The sequence below is a fragment of the Passer domesticus genome, chromosome 3, assembly GCF_036417665.1.
Source record: "Passer domesticus isolate bPasDom1 chromosome 3, bPasDom1.hap1, whole genome shotgun sequence".
Taxonomy (NCBI): domain Eukaryota; kingdom Metazoa; phylum Chordata; class Aves; order Passeriformes; family Passeridae; genus Passer; species Passer domesticus.
In genome coordinates this window covers 56,880,045-56,898,519 of record NC_087476.1, presented here as the reverse complement: position 1 = coordinate 56,898,519, position 18,475 = coordinate 56,880,045, and the positions used below count along the sequence as shown (strand labels likewise).

Here is an 18,475-nt window from a genome sequence, read left to right as displayed (position 1 = left end):
ACAAGTTTCCTCAGCCCAGACAAGTTTAGCAAGATAGTGTGAGCCGAGAGCTCAGACACAGACACTGATCATCTGCAGGCCATGTATTTGATGAGCATAGAGCCCTTATTGTTGGTGGTGTACAAATCCCCCCAGGAATTGTCACACTAATATTGCATAACCACTCTGTGCTCAGTAGAAAAAATTTACACTAATGAATGGGGGCACTCTTTGAGAAATATCGTCATGTGAATTCTCATGTCCGTGAATCAAATAATGAAAAAAATATTACATATAGCTTTAAAAAAATAAATTATTTACTGATGGTGGCTCAGGTATAATCCTTTATTAGAATAAAGTTATGATTGCACCATTAAGGTGATGGTGTTACACAGCTGCCTGCAGACTACCCACATTTGTGTGTGTATGTCCCTGACAAACAGATCCCTGAAGGCCACACTTGCTTCTTCCCGTGATCCCATCTGCCCCTCCTGTCACTGAGTCATGTCAACATTGTTGTTCTGCCTCCAACCACTTTGCCACTTGAAAGGCTAAGTGTGGGCTTCACTTCTTGGTTTTCCGGGCTATGTTTAGTTCATGAGAGGCTGCTGAAATACAAACAGGTACCATGGAACTGGAGCTCACTGCAGTTGTTAAGGGTGAAGCCAAGGTCACCGACAAACAGCAGGAAATCAACAGCTGAAGTCACAAACACCATGAATATAAGAGCTTTCCAGCATATGGAATGTACCTGTAGCTGGTTGTACTCACAGAGGATGGATGATGGATGGATGGATGGATGGATGGATGGATGGATGGATGGATGGATGGATGGATGGATGGACGGGTGGATTAATGTACAACATGATCCCCAGAATAAGCATGGCAGTACAGCTTCCCTTGCTGCTCATGCCTTCCCAGCTCATGCCTTCCCTAACTCCTACCATCAGAAAGCCTAATTAAGAGTAGTTATAATCTATAATAATTTGCACACTCTGGCAACTGAGATCTACATTTTTAAGCACAAGCTTACTTTTCTTCACTCATCTGCTGACCTGTGGTTATACAAGTCTCTCTATACTTTGTTTTCATTAGACATTTATCCCTCAAGTAAAGAGTAGAAACAGAGTAAGCAACTATGTCTGTGTTGCATAGAACTGGTAGAAATGACTGATTTTTTAAAGTAATGATTTAATCAATTTGCTTTTAAAAGGTTTTTAAAGATTTGGATTCTTTATTATTACACTTGCCTCTTTTTCTTGAAGATCTTGTGGGGAAAATGTATAGAAGAATCCATTATTCCCTTCTTGCCTGGGGCTGCAATTATACAGCTAGACCAGATAGTACCTATTACCTGCCTGCTTCCTGTTATTTTTGGAATGATCTTAAACAAGGTGAAAGTGCTTATTCAGGGTGCGGGAATAGGAAGGTTTTATTTCACTTATCCAAATATAAACTCTGTATTTAGCCAGTATTTTACATGACAAGCTAAGGACCAAAATCAATTCGTCTTTATGTGAATTTTACAATAATGTCAAATAAATTGGATGAGACCCTGAAATAACAAGAATTACACATCCTGTGGGAATCTGCAGATGTTGCATTGTCGTTCTCAGCAAACGCTTTACACCGTGTGGCAGTGCCTGCAAGCAGCTCTTTTTTCACTTTCTAACCCTCACAAAGTATTTACTGTTCACAGTCAAGTGTGTTATGTCTGTATTAGGCTCAGACTATAAATAGTCACACTGCTTATAACTGGAACAGATTGTTTGTTTGAGCATTCTCATGAAATAAATCTTTTTTTACATCAAAGCAACACATTCACCTTTTCAGCAGCTAAAACTTTCTCCTCAATACTGCTGATGCAGAGATCACATTTAAACTGTATTGAAAGTCTGGCTGCATTTTGCTTTTTGTTGCTGGTGCAAAGTACTGTAAGACAAAAATTTAGCTTCCAGAGAGACAGGATAGCATAAAAGTTAGCAATCTGTTTGGGTAAAACTGAATGTAGACCTAGTTTTACAGATTTTGCCCATGCTGAAAGAATTATATGCAATCATTTTGACTTTCCTCAATTATTATTTTCCTTTCTTCATGTATATATCTTTATTATGGCTATATTTTTGTCCTCCATTCTCAATTGATTGATTTCTCCCTGGATATTTACAATAGAAAAACATCTCAACAAGATTTCAGTAGCTCACTTTGTGCCTTGGAAGCTTGGAACCAGTGTGACTAACCATGGGTTCTTTAATTTACTTTGGTAAGTAACACAGTTTTCTACTATTTCACACATAGCTTAGGATTCTTTTCAGAATGAGAGCATGACATAAAAGAGAGAAAAATCAGTTCCTCTAGGTCTATACCTGAACAGATTTTTTTTTTTTTAGAGAGATATGGTAGTTTCATGGAGGTTATAAAGTGAAAGTTTTAAATCCTGCAAACTTAATGTGTAGTCACATTAAAGGTGTCTGCAGAGTAAAGCAATGATGCTCATTTGGACAGCATTAATTTATTTCAGGAGCCTACAGAAGCCATGTATTTTGTACCAGTGGAACCCTGCTGTAAGACTTACAAGTGGACTTCCATACATTGACAGTGTTTTGACTGTTTGGTCATAAATATATGTGTGTTTATTTTCATTTTTGAGACACCAGTGTTTTACTGCTATTGCTCTTGTATGTCATTTCTGGAGAAGAATCATTCTGTTCCCAGTAGGGTAAAAATACAGGAAAAAAATACAGATAATCCTTTTTCCCAAATATTTTACAGCCTGGGACAAGCTTTTTTTTTCTGGTTAAAGAATAGTGACTTTTCAACAAACAAGAAGTTTTCTTGAAAATTTCAAATCAATTGATCGCAAAATACCTCCTTTTTCATCTTTGTTTTGAGAAGTGAGGTTTTCTTAGTATTTCTCAAATATAATATGTCAATTCTGCTTTAAAATACTGGAAATGGTCAAGTCTTTATTGCAAGGTGAAGTGCTCATACGAGCACACAGCAGTTGCTAAGTCTCCATATTTTTGTAAACCGGCAGGCTTCCTCACCTGCCAAGGAAAAAAATCCAGTACCGTGCCCAGACCTCTTTAATGTCCTTCCTTCAGGCACAGTTCATTACCTGAAATGCAAACCCTACCAAGCAGCAAAACACAGGGTACTTCCCCTGACTAAGGCCCCTACAATCAGAAGTCCATGGACCCATTTGAATTTCTTGGTCCTCAGCAGAACTCACTTGATGCCTTCCCCTTTGGTCAAATAAAGGCTCAGGACTGGCTGGTTCCAGGGCTCCTCTGCCACCTCCTCAGGCTCAAAGGGGCCCTTGATTATTTGCCTCCTCTTTGCTACATTTCACTTTTTTGAAAATATGATCTTGTGTTTCCACAGATAACATCCACTGACATTTTCTCACTGCCTAAGAACATAAATAAGAAATTTGCTATACCTATTATTATTATCTTTTGTTCCCAGCTCATGGTTTCTCTGGCAGTAATAGGGTGTCTAATACAATATACTCCACGGGAACTCAATGTAAAATTTTGTGCTTTTGTTCTACCAAAATCCTCTAATTTGTACATGTTATTGATCTGGTTAGTGTCAATTTGATTAATGAAAGCATATTTAATTATTTCTATTGACTTCCTGAAGGTTTGGACCAGGCCCCAAATGAATTTTTATAAAAAGATGACCAGTTTCTTGTAGTTGGAAAGTATTAGTATCATTCTGCTGTAGCTTTTATTGGGAATGAAATGTGAATTTCCTCATGACTACAGATGAACTAAAGTGAAGTAGGAATATTTTTTCTGTCGCTATTGCAAAGGATGCCCTTACTCATCCTGATAATAACATTTTCAATAATTGTAAACTTTCCTTTAACAGAATTATGTGACCAGTACAGAGGGCTGGCATTGTTTCATAGCCGTAAATGATAACCTCAAATATTTGAAATCCAGCAAATTACCGATGCATCTATCTAAACTTTACCAGAATAAGAGTTTTGAGTGACAAGTAGACATTTTATTATTAAATTTATTGCTACAGGATTAAAATGTATTCTTGATTAAATTTCATTTAATACACTTTTATACCTTGCAAAGTAGATAATAGTGACTTAATTCACTCACTCTAAATCCTGCAGAGTGTCAATTATTAAACACTGAATAGAAGAATTTCAGCAACTTCTGAATATACTCCTGTCAACTGAAGCAATGTGGATAGTCTTTGACGATTTCTATTAAATACTTCAGACTACAGGAATAATTTAAGTCAAATAAAGAGTTGTTCCACAAGCAGTGAAGGGATGAAACATGGATTCTTTTACAGTGTATGTGTTGTCCCCTAACTAATCTTCACAGCTGTAACCAGAATTTTCTCTATATCTCTGACCCATCACTGGGCCTGCACTATCACTGATGTGAAACTCTGCGTACACACAGAGCATGGAACATTCACTTTTTCACATGTTTTTTCATCTGAGGGAGCACTAACTTGAGCCCCCCTCTTGCATCTTGCCACTGAATTTATGATGATTAAATATATAATTTTTTTTTCATAAACTTTGCTTCTATAAAAGTTTGCAAACCCCTCCCCGCCAAAAGCCTCCACAAAAATTACTAATATAGAAGGGAAATTAAGTTCCAGCTTTATTTCCATGAGTGCAGGGCAAAGAGAGACTCTGTTGCTACAGGGATCTCCTCCATTCCAAGATGACGTAGTTGATATTGTAAGAGGTGATAACCTCTGGTGTTAGACAGGTATTGTCTGCAGGAATGATTGGTGCAAGGTACCAGTATGAAGTACTGTGGGAAAATATTTTATCCATAGCAGAGAGACAGAAAGAACCATTGTGTCCTTGCATGGTTTGGGGAAAAAAAAAAAAATTAACAATAACTGAATTTGGCCTACACTGCAATGCTGTTGTGTCTTTCAGGGAATTCATTCAATGGATACAAACATAAAACCCACATGGACTTCAATACAAAGATGAAGTCCACAACATTTGCAATCAGCAACAAAATCACATAAAACAATTATAATTTTAACCACATTAAGCAAATACTTATATAGTTAGCCTGTCCTCAGAGACATCTTAGAAAGTGGGAGAATATTCTTTTCTGATGAGTTGTTTTGGAGGTAGCATGATGTTTAATTAGAACAGCCACATCAGTTCAGCTTTGGACACCAGTATTAAAATACTGATTCATAAGGCCTAAGCCATGTTTGCTTTTATAAAGCACAGGGGAGATGAGTAAGATCTCTCCAGTTAAACTGAAATCATGCTGTCACCCACAAGGTAGCTGCTGCAGCACCCTAAGACCAAAAGCTTACATGCTCCTGTTCATAATAGATGGTCTACAAACTTGGAAATTTTGAGCTGGTAATTTTATTTTTTAATTGGTGTTTCTCCTTTACACTTTGTGGCTAATGTTTTCCTATTATCGAGTTCTTGCATATTTTAAGCACCCACCCAATTCTGTGGTATTATGTATTTTTTTTTAAGGTCTGAGTGACAAGTACATTGATATAAGTGAATCATCATTTTGCAGGCATAAATTTTTATCAGATTGGTTTTCTAATAGATTTATACATTTAAGACAGGGCATCTGTCATTAAAGATTAGCTCCTGGAAGATAGGATGTTGCTCTAATAGCAAATGATAGAATTTTATACTTTAAACATGTGAAACAAACAAGATAGTAAGTGAGCATCTTGTTAAGTAGTTTCTGGTTATCAGATAAGAAAAAATGGAACTAAAAGGATATTATTGTGCAAGATTTCCATTCTCTGCTAGAGTCACTGCTTTGTGTTGCAGGACTGCATTTGACTCTGGGATATACCAAATATGATGACAAAGGAAAAAAAAAAAGAATAAAGAAAAATAAATGAGCATCTGAAGTGCATTATATCCTGTGATTGCAGGATGAATTAGCAATACCTTTTATGAGATTCTTCAGTGTGCAGTACATGAGAAACATTTGAGAGATAACGAGGGACTTGATAATTTCTTGAAGAATCAGCCTTTGAAAGTGAAATTTTTGGGGGGAGAGGAAACAAAAGACTTTAGTCAAAGACTGACATACAGTATCAGTCTGAATGAAGCCACATTTCTTATTCATCAAATGATGCTTCCTGACACTTAATAACACCACATAAATCTCTTCAACCCGATGCAGTTTTACAGATTCAGTACTGAGTCTCATGTGGGAAGAAATGTGACTCAGAATAACCATGGAGGTACTGGATTTCTGAGAGAGGCAAGTACGGGGGTTTCCCTGACTCAGTGGCCCAAAATATAGCTGGGTTTGTGAAAGGCAGCTCCCAAAAATGTAAAAGTGCAGAACACAGAAAACAAAATCAGAGTAATTCTAACATAATTCTTAGACTTTAACAAGCTATCTTCCCAACAAGCTAAGTATTACTGTGCCTCCTAGAAACATACATGTCTCAGCATTTGTTTTTCATTTAAACTCTAGAAGAAGAGATCAGTAGCGGAATATCCCAGTCAGATTTGAGTCATGAATTACTCTATACAGGAAAGTGATGGATTTCTCAAACTGTATTTACCCTGCTTTGATTTGCAGACTTGTGTAATGTCTCTCTAAAGACATTTTCCAGGATCTAAGTTCACTTTGGTGTTTTTTTTCCTACAGATGCAGTAGAAAAAGGTCTCACTGCTGTTACTGAAAGCTTGATTGCATCTCTATGTCCAATCATTATAGACAAATTGATGAAGTCACAATTTATGGTAGTAGCCAGGATCCATGGCAAACTTTTAAAAGTGCTTGATAAATGGATGTATATAATCACACACAACAGAATGCTGCACTATAAATATAGGTATGTGTCATTATAAATTGCTCTAATGTGGACACGTGCATCATATTGAACCAAGTCATAATGACAGACTTCTGTTTTGCCTCTTCCTTAGCTCTGCAGCTCTCTTAATTTATCCTGTCACTTGTAATGAGAAAAGTAGATGGAATCTCTAACATGAACATTTTAATACCTTGCAGAATTTTATACAGACTTTAAATATTTACTGTGATCATGTTTAAGTATTCCTGTCATCTACACAAGGATGTAAACTGTTTGAATCTTGCTAATTTTTTCAGCCATGATCATTTATTTTGCTCATGAACTTTGTAGTCTAAGCCTATGCTGAATGAAAATTGTCTACTTTTATCAGTTTAAAATTTGCCTTCTTTCAGTTTCAAGAAAATTGAGAAAAGCTGTTACTATGAGAAAAAAAACCTCAATAGTTATTTCTGAGACACTCCTAGTATAAACTTGGGTCATGTTCCATTTTATGCATATTCTCTCTAAGACAAACTTTTTTCATCACTTATCTCTCTCTGTACCAAGAATAAACTTCACAGGCCAACTAGAAGTGAATGCCACCCTGTTGTAATAAAATATTGGTTTTATTCAGGGGCAAGACCAATAGATAATAGGTTTTCATTGAGTTCTTCACAGTGGCTTTAGCTACCATGCTCTTGGCAACCATGCTCTAATTTGAACTCCTTCTCTCCGAGCTGTGTGGTTCAAGGCAGTTCCCCTCCTCGCAGAGAACTTTCTGGGCCAGTATTTGGGTCACTGCAGATGAGAAGCAGTCTGAGAGCCAGCAGGGAGGGAGCAGGGTGACAGGGGTATTTGGGATTGAAATCAAAGTGTTACAGAAAGTATAGATTCACCTAAAGGCACTGAAATATTTTATTCCTTATTGTAACAGGAAGTTTACATGCTTGTGAGGAACACAAATGTGGTCAACTTGGCAGTGTTAGGTTTATTGTTGGATTGGACTCAATAATCTTAAAGGTCTTTTCTAGTTTTAATGATTCTGTGTTAAACTATACAAATAGGTCACTTTTCTAGACTGAATTGCCATTACATTGCCATGTGCCATCAGCTGCCATCTAACTTAGCTGTTAATAGATCCTGTTGAAACTGTGTAAGGTCCTAACATAAATCACTCATATGTGAAACTTGTTGTTCTGCACTGATCCATTCCCAAAGAAATAATAAATATATTTAACAACCTCATTCATACTGTGAAAAATTGGAGACACTTGCTATTTACCATATGTACAAAATGATAATTTATTAATACTCTTTGTTTTCTGACTTTTAAATCATCTTCTGACTGCATGGCATCATTTTAGACAAAAACAGACATGCATTTACTGGCTGCAGTTTCTTTGAGCTAGTCAGATCATTTAGCAGCTGGAAATGCATTTACTGACCTTGAAAATCTATATTTTAGAACTTAACAGCCACACCTGGTAGTGTGGTAATACATCTGGAATTACGCTGTTTTTTTCCTAGACCAGGCCTTGCTTGACTTTGGTTTAAAAGAACAATACAATATTGAAATAGACTGAATATTTTGTAACTAAGACTACTAAACTACTAAAAAGCTTGGCAGCTTCATTTCAAGAAGAAATAATATTGTATGAAAGACTTTCTACTTAGCTAAAATGAAATTATTAAGTATTTTATTAACTGATTCTTACAGTTACAAAAAAAAATTCATAGTGCTGGGGCTGGGAGTGCCCAGCAGATTGCTGAAAAAAGAGGATTAGCAGAAATGCTGCCACCTGGATTGAGACCAGTGATCTTAGTTCACTTCTTGAGGCATACGCCTTAAAGTAATATATAATCTCAGTGGGCAGGAAGGAAATGAATGCCAGAAGTGACCTGGTTAGTCATGCCACAGTCAGAACTGCTGGAGCCAGACTGACAAGGTTCTCTGATGTGCTTTAATTGCTGCTGAAGGAATATTTTTTAGTTATAGAAGACTGCTTTGCCATCAGATGTATACTTTTCATGAACCTCGCATTCACGTACAAGTAGCACGAACTGAGGCATAGCTAGGGCTTGAGGACTAAAGCTTATTATTTCTTGAACATCTTTCCCTAAAACATTTACATATGTCTCAGAATTAAGAAAAGGCAAGGAATAATCACACTGTATTTATGACTCTTTAAAGATACTATGTATGAAATAATAATATGAAGTTATTGTGCTCCTGTAGGAAATTTTTGTTTTCGGGTTCTGTTTTTCTTTACATCTTGTATGATATAACTTATTACACTTTAAATGAAGAAAAAATTCAAGTTCACTGTTAATGCCTGGGAAAGACTACATAGTATACAATCTCCTCCATTTGGCTTACCCTTATATTCACCTTTATATTTTTACAACTCTTACTTATTTTCCTGTTTTGAACTAATTTTGAAATCTTGAAAACAATGTTACATTTGACTATCAAGCAGATAAAATGAGCATCCTATCTGTGGAGGTCACAGTAACTGAAAATCAAGAGAAGTAATGAAAAAATATTCAAACATGAAAAATTTATTATTTTATAAGCAGATGGTGATTTATGTTAAAAAAAAAGCAGCAATAAGAAGGATAAAAGAAATATCTTCGAAACACAATGTTCAGGTGTGAGAAATGAGAACTGTCACTACCTGAAAGAAAAAAACCCCTAAATGTACATGATTAATATTTACTGGAGTTTTTAACATTTGAAGAATGGGCCAGAAGTAATTTCAGAGGCTAGAAAGTGTGTCTCTTCCAAAGAAAAGCTGCTGGAGGCAGACTGGCAGGATGCTCCAAAGTTGTAGTGATACTGTGTCTCAAGTTATTTCAATGAAGGCTCAGAAAGCAGATGCTGGAATCAGGTTTTGAATTTAGAAGTCTGCTACCCTGGCCACAATAATAATGGATGATAGCAAGTCTCCACTTTTGTATCTTTGATGCACGTCAAGATATCGTGACAGATAAGGAATAAGAGGTTGTCAAACCTCTGCTGCAGAGAACATTTGGGACACTAAAGGTCAACAGGACACCAGTATTAATCAGAAATCTTTGTTTCCAATTCTGTTTTTAATCCCAGCACTGTATGGAAGTCATTACATAGAGCCTAAGCCTGTTCAGCTGCATGTGCTTCTCTGTAGAAATTAGTTAGAAATATGCAAATAATATAAGGAAAGAATCTGTCACTTTGCATACTATTTGTATGTGAACACAAACTTTTGGCTTATGGTTAATACTCCCTACCTCTGGCAGTGACCAGGAAGGATGTGGAGTGGCAGACAGTGACAATTTTGGCATGTGGGCAAGGACAAGACAATAGTTATGTGGCAAGGACAAGACAATAGTATATTAAAGACAACAGAAGCAGGGCATGTGTATTTGTTGGGACGTGTGGCTGTGTGCTGGGGTATCAGAGGACACCTGGAGCGTGCACGTGGCTGAAGGGGGACTCGATTTCTGGTATTCTCAAGACTGGATCAAAAGATGGTAAATAAATTATTGAAGGTCTTAAAGATGAAGACACCTGACTTCAGAAATATCAATGGTGTAATCTGCCTAGCAGCTCCTGAGCCCACAGACGAATGCAGGTATCTGGGGAAAAACTGGCTGGCAGATATGGAAAGAGATTCTGTCAGAGCTGGAGTTCATGAACTGAGATCTCTATCCCAATTCCCTTTCTCAACAGAGCTTAAGCTCTTGTCTGCCTGTCCTTCCCTGTCTGCCCCAGCAAGAGGAGCAGCTGCAGGGACATTCCTTGGTTATCCAAACCCTTGGCAGTGCAACTGCTCCTGCAGGCTGAAACTCAGCATTAGCAAGTGTCACAGTAATGTGCCAGTGTAGTCAAATCAAGGCTCCATGGGCTCTTAGTGAATGTCGGCCTTTACAGAATGCTCCCTTTTCATCAATGAAGAAAATGGTTCTGACTAAACTTTAATATGTGGTTTTGACTAAACTTTATATGTGTGCATGTAAAACTTCCCATTTTTGTCTTGAATAAAACTCATCATTGTCAGGAAATGGGCATCTCCTATCTAGATTTTCCTTGTAACTCGCATTACTAAACACACAGCTACTACAGAGAGACTCCACGGTACTACACCCTGCAGAATCACAGCAACGTTTATTCAGGTTGGAAGAGGCGTCCAAGATCACCAACATCAAGCTCGGGCAGGTCTCCACCAGGAGAGCCACACCTGGGCTCCAAGTGCCACCTGCAGCGGCCACCCGCAGGTCCCGCGGCCACCTCCGGCCCTCCCGGCCCTCCAGTCCTCCCCGCTCCCTCCGCCCCGGGGCCGCCTCAGCGGGCGGGGCGCGAGCGCCTCCGGGAGCCGCCCCCGCCCCGAGCCAGGCGGGACGCGCCGTGCGCATGCCCAGCGGCGCACGAGGGCGGAAGCGGCGCTCTGCGCGCCTGCGCAAGAGGGGATTCCGCCCGGCGCCGCCGTACTTCAACATGGCGACCTAGGCCGGCCGCGCCAGCGTCACCGCGGGCGGGAGGGCGAGCGAGGCCGTCGCGGCCGCTGTCGCCGTCATGTCCCGGCACAGGAACGTCCGAGGATATAACTACGACGAAGGTAGCGGTTACGGCGAGCGGGCGCTGGCGGCAGAGCTGCGGCGCCCGCCGCGGGTGCCGGTCCCCCCGCGCCGCCCTGGCCCGTGCCCCTGCCCCCGGCCGGGCCTGCCGTCCCGGCGGCCGCGGGCAGGAGGGTGTGGCGGGGCTCGCCCGGCGGCAGGGGAGGGCCCGGGGGGCTGTCAGGGCCGGTGGGAGGGGAAAAGCCTCCCCCTCGCCTCCCCTCCAGGGGCGGGGGTTGGGCGCGGCTCCGGGCGGGGCCGCTCCCCGCCCCGTTCCCGGCCCGTTTCCCGCCCGAGTGGAGAGGGTCGGGCACACGTGGCCGATCTGCCACCCAGGACCTCCTCCTGCTGCCCGGGAGCTTCCACACGGGCAGAGCGTGGCCTTGGTACGTGGTCCAAGCCACAGCTGCATGGCCTTGAGCTGCCCAAATTGACTCCGCTTTTTAGTAGCGACACTGACTTGAAAAAAGCCTCAGTGCGGTTGAATCCATCCATCTTTAGTCTTGAAAAATTTAAAAATTTGTATTCACGACAAAACTCTAGCAAAGTGTTAATAGACAGGAGTTAACAGCTGTTACTTGAGGAAGAAATGTAATTCCTAAAGATGGAGTTGTGCATTTAGGGAATAATCTCTTTTTCAGGCACCTGTCTTATTTTACTTACGGAATGACGAAGTTTTTCCATGAGAGCTTGGCTTGTACCTGCAGTTCTTCAGCTTTCTTTGTGCCCTGGCCCCATTAACTTACACCAACTGTAAATCCGAGTATTTTCTTTTTCCCCTGAAAGTCTTTCTTTTTGTTGACTTGGGTTGTGGAGAAATGGACACACTTCATAACAGTATTCTGAAGAGCCTTTGGTAGGAGAGCAGGAATTTTGTTGCTTCAATTTGTCAGTTTATTAAAAAAATGCAATATATGCTTCAGCCTGCCTTTGGTCTTCTGTTGAGTGAACAGACTACGTGGTTTTTATGTATTACAGTAGTACAAGTTGGGTTTTGCACTCTGATATTAGAATTTCTTGGAAGTTGTAAATTCATGTGAGCTGTGCTGGCTGTGTGTTCCCACCTTGCAGTTTCTGCTAGTGTAAATTTACCTAATATAGACAAAACCCTGAGCTACATTGGGAATTTTACTGCTTGATTTTTCATCCTCTAGAGAACATTTTTCATCACAGACTGGTTGAAATGTTGAATTCAGCTGAGTTGCTGGCTTTTACAAAGTTGAGTGTGCAGTCCCTGGAGTTAATTTCACTATTAACACACTCTTGCAATGAGTTTGCTCAGATACACCGTAGCTGTAGCTATTAAGTTGCTTTTTGCTTTTGGAAACATGACTGTGAGGTGACGTGTCAGGGCTTTGCCCTTGTGCCATATGTTTCTTTTGTAGTCACACAGAATCATTTATGACCCAAATGAAATAGACTTTGTATCTTCTCTGTTAAAGGCAACATGATTTTTTTATGCTGCATGTGGGTCTGTAATGCCCAAATATGAGTCGCACTTCTAAGCTAAATATTTACAGTATTTTTTGGTTTCCTCTCATAGGAAGACTTCTGAGGCCTTAGATCTTCTGGTCTTTATTTGACCATGCTCCATTTTTCCCTCTCTCCTTTCTGAGATATTGTGCTCATAACCAGATGTGATATTCCATCTGCAAATATCTTGACCATACAGCTGGAATGCTTCAGTAGCTTCTACTCTGTTCTTAGTAATTTATGCAATTTTTAAATACTAATTCTTATGGTCAGTGCATGCTGTGGTCTGTCTTTTACAACAATAAAGAATAGATGTTACTTGTGAAACTGCCAAGTGCAGTAGTGTCTTTAATAATAGTTTGTTGCTTTTTTCATGTATTTCATTATTACTTAATGAAAATTATGCTATTTTTTTGAGATTGGCATAATACTAGGATTCGTTTTAGGAGAGAAAGGTGCATAACTTACTCTTTTTTTTGGTGCCTTTTTTTTTTCCTGAGGAAAGAACATTTTTATCTTTAAGTAACTGTTTAAGATACTTGCTTTTTACCTGAAACAATTTTGCATATTCAAAGAGAATTGTGAATTGTTTTTTTTTTTGCCTTGCTGAACTTCATTTGAAAGGTGGATGGGTGTGAGCATAAAACAGAGAAGAAAGGTGAGAGATGCATAGGAGTGGAGTAGAAATGCTGATCTGAGTTGTTGGGAGTAGAAATTGTGATTGAACTGCCTGTCTGGGGTGAAGACTGAGAGGTCAAACAGAAATATCAAGAGAGGTGCCATGGGTAAAAATTTGTGGAATGTAGAAAGTTAGATTTAGTCTGTGAGGGCAAAGGAGATGCTGAAGGAGGAGGTGTGAAGTATGGTAGCTCTTGAAAACTTTCAGCCGAATGAATAGACTATTAAATGTTAAATTGTATTATTGTAAGAAAATTGTTATTGGAACTTGGAAGGTTATTTCTCACCTAGGTAAATAAACAGAACCTCACTGTACTTCTGGAATACAGGAGATACATTATTTCATAAAACCTTGTGCAAAATATATGGTTTGGATTATAATATTATTTAGAAATTGTGCAGATTAATCTTGCTGTTTTTGCTTCATAGACTTTGAAGATGATGATGTGTATGGCCAATCAGTAGAAGATGATTATTGCATTTCTCCTTCAACAGGTTAGTTCAAATATTTATCAAGTATTGTTCATTGATACCTGTTCTGAGATTTATTTCTAAATGAAAACAAATTTTAAAAGGGAGTGACACTTTTGAAAAGTGCCTAGTGGCCATAATCCTGTTACAGTCAGTTGTGCAGTGTTAGGCATTGGACGTTTGAAAGTCCAATTAAACAACTGGCCACGTCTTGAGTCCTACAAGTGTATTATCCTAGATGGTTGGAATGTACTTGTTAACGTAAAAATCTGCTCTGTGGGAATGTGTTGATAACCTTGAAACATTTGGTGTCTTTTCCTGTGGTTAGTAGGATCTACCTGGGCTTAACTGTTGTTATTGTGCACCTGGTGGCTGATGTCTTCTACGCACCTTTGAGTAAACGTGGGCAGGGAGTCTCATTGTGGGTTGCAGTGCTGGTCCTCTCATGCAAGGTCACGTGGAGCTAATCAGCCTTCCAGCATCTGCAGTGTTGCAAAGTAGGTTTAAAAACAGCAATGGCTGTGTGCTCAGGTAAGGCATCATTGTAGGGGCTCAGCCCAGCTGAATTCAGCCTGGCTGTAGAACCATTAAGTTGTGCTCTCCAGTCAAGTCTCTGGCAAGATTGTCAGTTTAGGGTTTCGCCAGATTAGGTGCCAGTGTTTCTAGAGCTGAGTAGGCCCTGGAAATAGTACAGCTGGTGTTGACATGAAGCTGTGCTACTGCAGGTAACTGGTTTGGATATAATCCACTGTGACTGTGATGTGTGTGGATCTGGCCACAGGAACTTGAGATAATTAAGTCTTTAAAACTCTGGTGTTCTCCTGTGCTGTTAATTTCAGTGATGGAGTGTACCTTTTGCTCAAGTACAGATTGATGAATGGCAAAATGAATTCCTGACTGTGCACAGTAATTTTCCTAAGAACTCTTAAGTGTGGAAGCTTCAATTATAAAATAATCTCATGTACATTGTAGAAGAGTGTTAATAGTTGCTTCAGTTATGGTGATTGAACATGAAGCGGTGTGTATGCTTTTGGGAAACAGTTGCTAGGAATTGCTACTTCTGGATATACACCTGCTTTCAGTATGGATTTCAGAGCTGGGGAGAATATTACCTGGCATAAGGCAATTTGTTTACATTATGCTTTACACATTTCTGAGAGACTACAATGACTGGGGCTCTTGTTCAGTGAGGAGTTCTGTCTGTATATGCCTTAATGTCGCTAAATCAGAGCGAAACCATGCACTTGTTTAAAGTTTTGTGTGAACGCACATTTCTACTCATGGGCTATATTTCTAATGAAATTCCAAGAAAGAAAGGATGTGTTAATTTCCATTAAATTCTTATCAGTAATTTAACAGTCTCATACTATAGTCACATACTTTAAAAGCCATGCTAATTTCATGCTAACTTTTTACAATTCAAACTGAAACTGGTTGAAAATTCAAATTCAAAAATAATGTAAGGTTCTGAAGACATTAAGCCATAGATTCATGTAGAAAATACTGTTTCTCAAACCTGGAATATAATCTTTTTTGTAATGTTGAACTTTGCAGAATTATTGCATTTCATTCACACAAGGATATTGCCCAGCCTGTGGTTTCACCGTGAGGACCAATTTATTTATATTCTAGCATGAGCAGTTGTATGCTCTGTGCAGTCCTCAGTGTGTAGCCATGACACAGTAGTGTCTCACCACCCCCTTGAAACCACTGCAACAGTTCAGCATCCTAACTTATTTTACCTTTAGTTATGTTTTGCTTTTAAAGGAGGAAAAAAAATTGACTTTTTTTTTAATACTTTGTTTTTTACCTAATGCAGCAGCTCAGTTTATTTACTCCAGACGAGACAAGCCAGGCACGTTTGCTGAGCCATTAGAAGAAGAATATGGCGATGAAGGTACTGGTGCTGCTGCTGCTGATTGTTTTACACCCACTCATCAGTTGACTGAAGTTGATAGAGGTAATTATAGAGAACAACTATCAGAATAATCTCTTATATGAATTAAAGATTTACTAGAATAGTCTTAAATTAATGTTTCTTACTTAATTGATGTTGCTCACAATTTTGGAATCTTATTATAAAACAATACCCTTCTGGGAGCTACCTTCGGTGGTCATTCTTCAAGTTCATAACTACCTTTTGTGTACTACTTGTAACTTGGTTGCATACATTGAAATGTGTTCTTAGTTTCTTACTAGAAAAAATGAAATTTTATGTGGAGACATTAGAACAGCTGTACTGACAGCTCAGATCTTGACTCTTGAATATTATAAAGTGAGTATTAGTATTAGAATTTCTTTCTGCTTTGCATTCCAAATTATAGCAATTAGCAGTATTTAAGAGGTTTTCAAAGTCTCTCATTTCCTTGAAAGAGTAGCCAATATTCTGTACAATCTTGTCTTTCCCTTACCTTTTGAGTTTGTAAGACTTTCATTTCCATTCAGTCTTGCAGTCATGAATTCCATGTTACAAGCTGAGTTCTGAACTGAGTGGTTGGGGAAAAATACTTGCTTTTTATTTTTAAACTTGCTGCCTAATTGCCTAATTACTTGCTTTGTGAAAAAGATTCACAAGTCTCTTTCCTAAGTGTTAATAGTTAATATAGTTTTGGAAATAATCAGGGTTTTTTTTAAAATGTTGAAAAGATCAGACTAAAGTGTTTTGAAATTTGGTACTTAAAGAAGTTGCAGAAAATTCAGAACAGTGAATTAGAAAGAATTTTAATTCCATATCAAGTAAATTGGTAGAAGTTAAGCTAATGCTTGGAGATAGGGTTACATATGATACATTGGGGAATAATATACATGTTTTTACAGCAGGAAATAAAGCTGTGGAGGGCAATTTGAAAGAATGAGCCAGTATAATGATACAGGTGATCTAGACAATGCAGTCCTCTGGTTTTGCAGAATGCTTTTGACAGACTCAGTTAAGACCTGGTATTGGAGCAGGAAGGAAAATAATATTTTAGACTAAAAAAAGAGGGAAAAGAAACCTCAAAATATCCACTTCTACTGTGAAAACAGCAGTGGTCTCACAAGACCTGTTACGTTTGATACAGTATGTAGTGTTGGCCATTAATACAAAATTATTGATGTAGCCAGGGTGGCTGCAAAGAGTTTCACAAGGTTGTTCTTGTTGGGTATTAGATGGTAAAATGGCAACCAGCACATTGTGCAGGCTCTGCCCACACTTGTTTTGCAGGGCAAATGTCTGCAGAAGATTCACTTGCTATTTGAATTACAGGTAAAGGGTGCTAATATAAGTAACCTCACGGAGGTAGGAATTCTGTAGTATTGAATTCCCAAACTTCTTTAAACATCTTCCAGGAAGTGTTCAAATAAAAAGATGTAGCTGTCTTCCTGTTCTTCAGTTCCTGTTTTCTAAAATCTGAACTGGCAGAAACTGGGATTTCAGGAAGATTTTCTTCTGCTCTTTAGTGTTTGTATGGCTTCTAGTGAGGGGCAACCTGATTAATTTTCAGTCTTCTGTTGTGCAGCAAGTATCTTAGTAAAGGCTTATAGTAATTGCAGAAATATACTCCAAAGAAAATTGATTTTATCAGCCAAAAAATATCTTAAAGTTTTAGAAAAGGTAAAGATTACGGGTAGTTTGAAACCTGCCGTGTTGTTCCAGGTTTTGAGTTGTTAAGGCCTGAGGACCCTGGAAATATTGTTTTACTTTGGTTGTTAATTGTATCATCTGTAAACACTTAAAATGTGCTGGGATTCTACATGGGATTCTACATTTACTTACTCTATTGCTTTGGATAATTTCAAGGTGGTTATTTGTATTTCTTCTCTGCAGTGAAGATAGTTATTTTACACATCAACATATTTCAGTACTGAGACTTTCTAGATTAATAGTAATATGTTCTTTATTGCAATATCTGAAGTAGGTCAAATATTCTGCAGGGTGTAGGAACAAAGTTTATCAGGGCAGTAGATGAGATTGAAATTATTTTCTAAAGGTTTTAACCCTTAGTGTAATATTTTTCCCTTCTGTTTGCTAATCAGAGGTGTGGTGCTAGGGGTTAGGCCATTGAAGATGTATTTTTGGGCAGCTTATAACAGTGATGTGTTTCTTTCAGCTCGTCTTAATTCATGCCTTGATCAAATGAGAGAAGTTTTGGCAGAGTCCATACCGGAGCAAACAATGGTGCAAGCAGCACTGGATACTAAATTCGATGTACAAAAGGCTTTGGATCTTGTGCTTTCACAAGGCTGTAAGCAAAATGTGAAGACCAAGAATAAGGATGCTGTGATTTTAGCAAAGACTACAAAAGGTATACTTAGATTTAATTGCTTACATTCAAGGTGATTCATTTCTATCTACAGTTTAATTTGGGCTTTACAAACTGTGAAGACACTTATCAGTGCAATAGTCATTTCTTGGAAAATGAAAGACGACTGACTTGCTATATGTGTGTTCTAAAACGTTTCAAAGAAAGAGCTTTTCTTGAGCTAGAAGTCAAAATAACACCTCAGAGTC

General features: G+C 38.7%; 1 protein-coding gene and 1 long non-coding RNA gene across 6 annotated transcripts in view; both read left to right on the top strand.

Moving 5' to 3' along the window:
- Positions 1–735: 735 nt before the first annotated feature.
- Positions 736–10,952, top strand: LOC135298106 (uncharacterized). Of its 4 annotated transcripts, XR_010360082.1 has the most exons (4): positions 736–1,373; positions 2,152–2,242; positions 6,627–6,813; positions 10,865–10,952. It is a non-coding gene; the product is annotated as an uncharacterized LOC135298106 (long non-coding RNA). The 4 variants fall into 4 exon arrangements; XR_010360083.1 differs by lacking the exon at positions 6,627–6,813 and having other exon boundaries at positions 10,865–10,949; XR_010360080.1 differs by lacking the exons at positions 6,627–6,813; positions 10,865–10,952 and adding an exon at positions 4,115–4,268.
- A 225-nt stretch (positions 10,953–11,177) lies between these two features.
- The window catches only part of HBS1L (HBS1 like translational GTPase), a 58,500-nt gene continuing 51,202 nt past the window's right edge, over positions 11,178–18,475 (top strand). Inside the window, exons 1-4 of one of the 2 annotated variants that reach the window (XM_064413248.1) lie at positions 11,178–11,366; positions 13,945–14,010; positions 15,806–15,946; positions 18,075–18,269. In XM_064413248.1, the coding sequence (XP_064269318.1) occupies positions 11,324–11,366; positions 13,945–14,010; positions 15,806–15,946; positions 18,075–18,269 (445 nt within the window). In that variant the 5' untranslated portion in view covers positions 11,178–11,323. The remainder of the gene's footprint in view (positions 11,367–13,944; positions 14,011–15,805; positions 15,947–18,074; positions 18,270–18,475) is intronic. The other variant, XM_064413247.1, reaches the window with a different exon arrangement.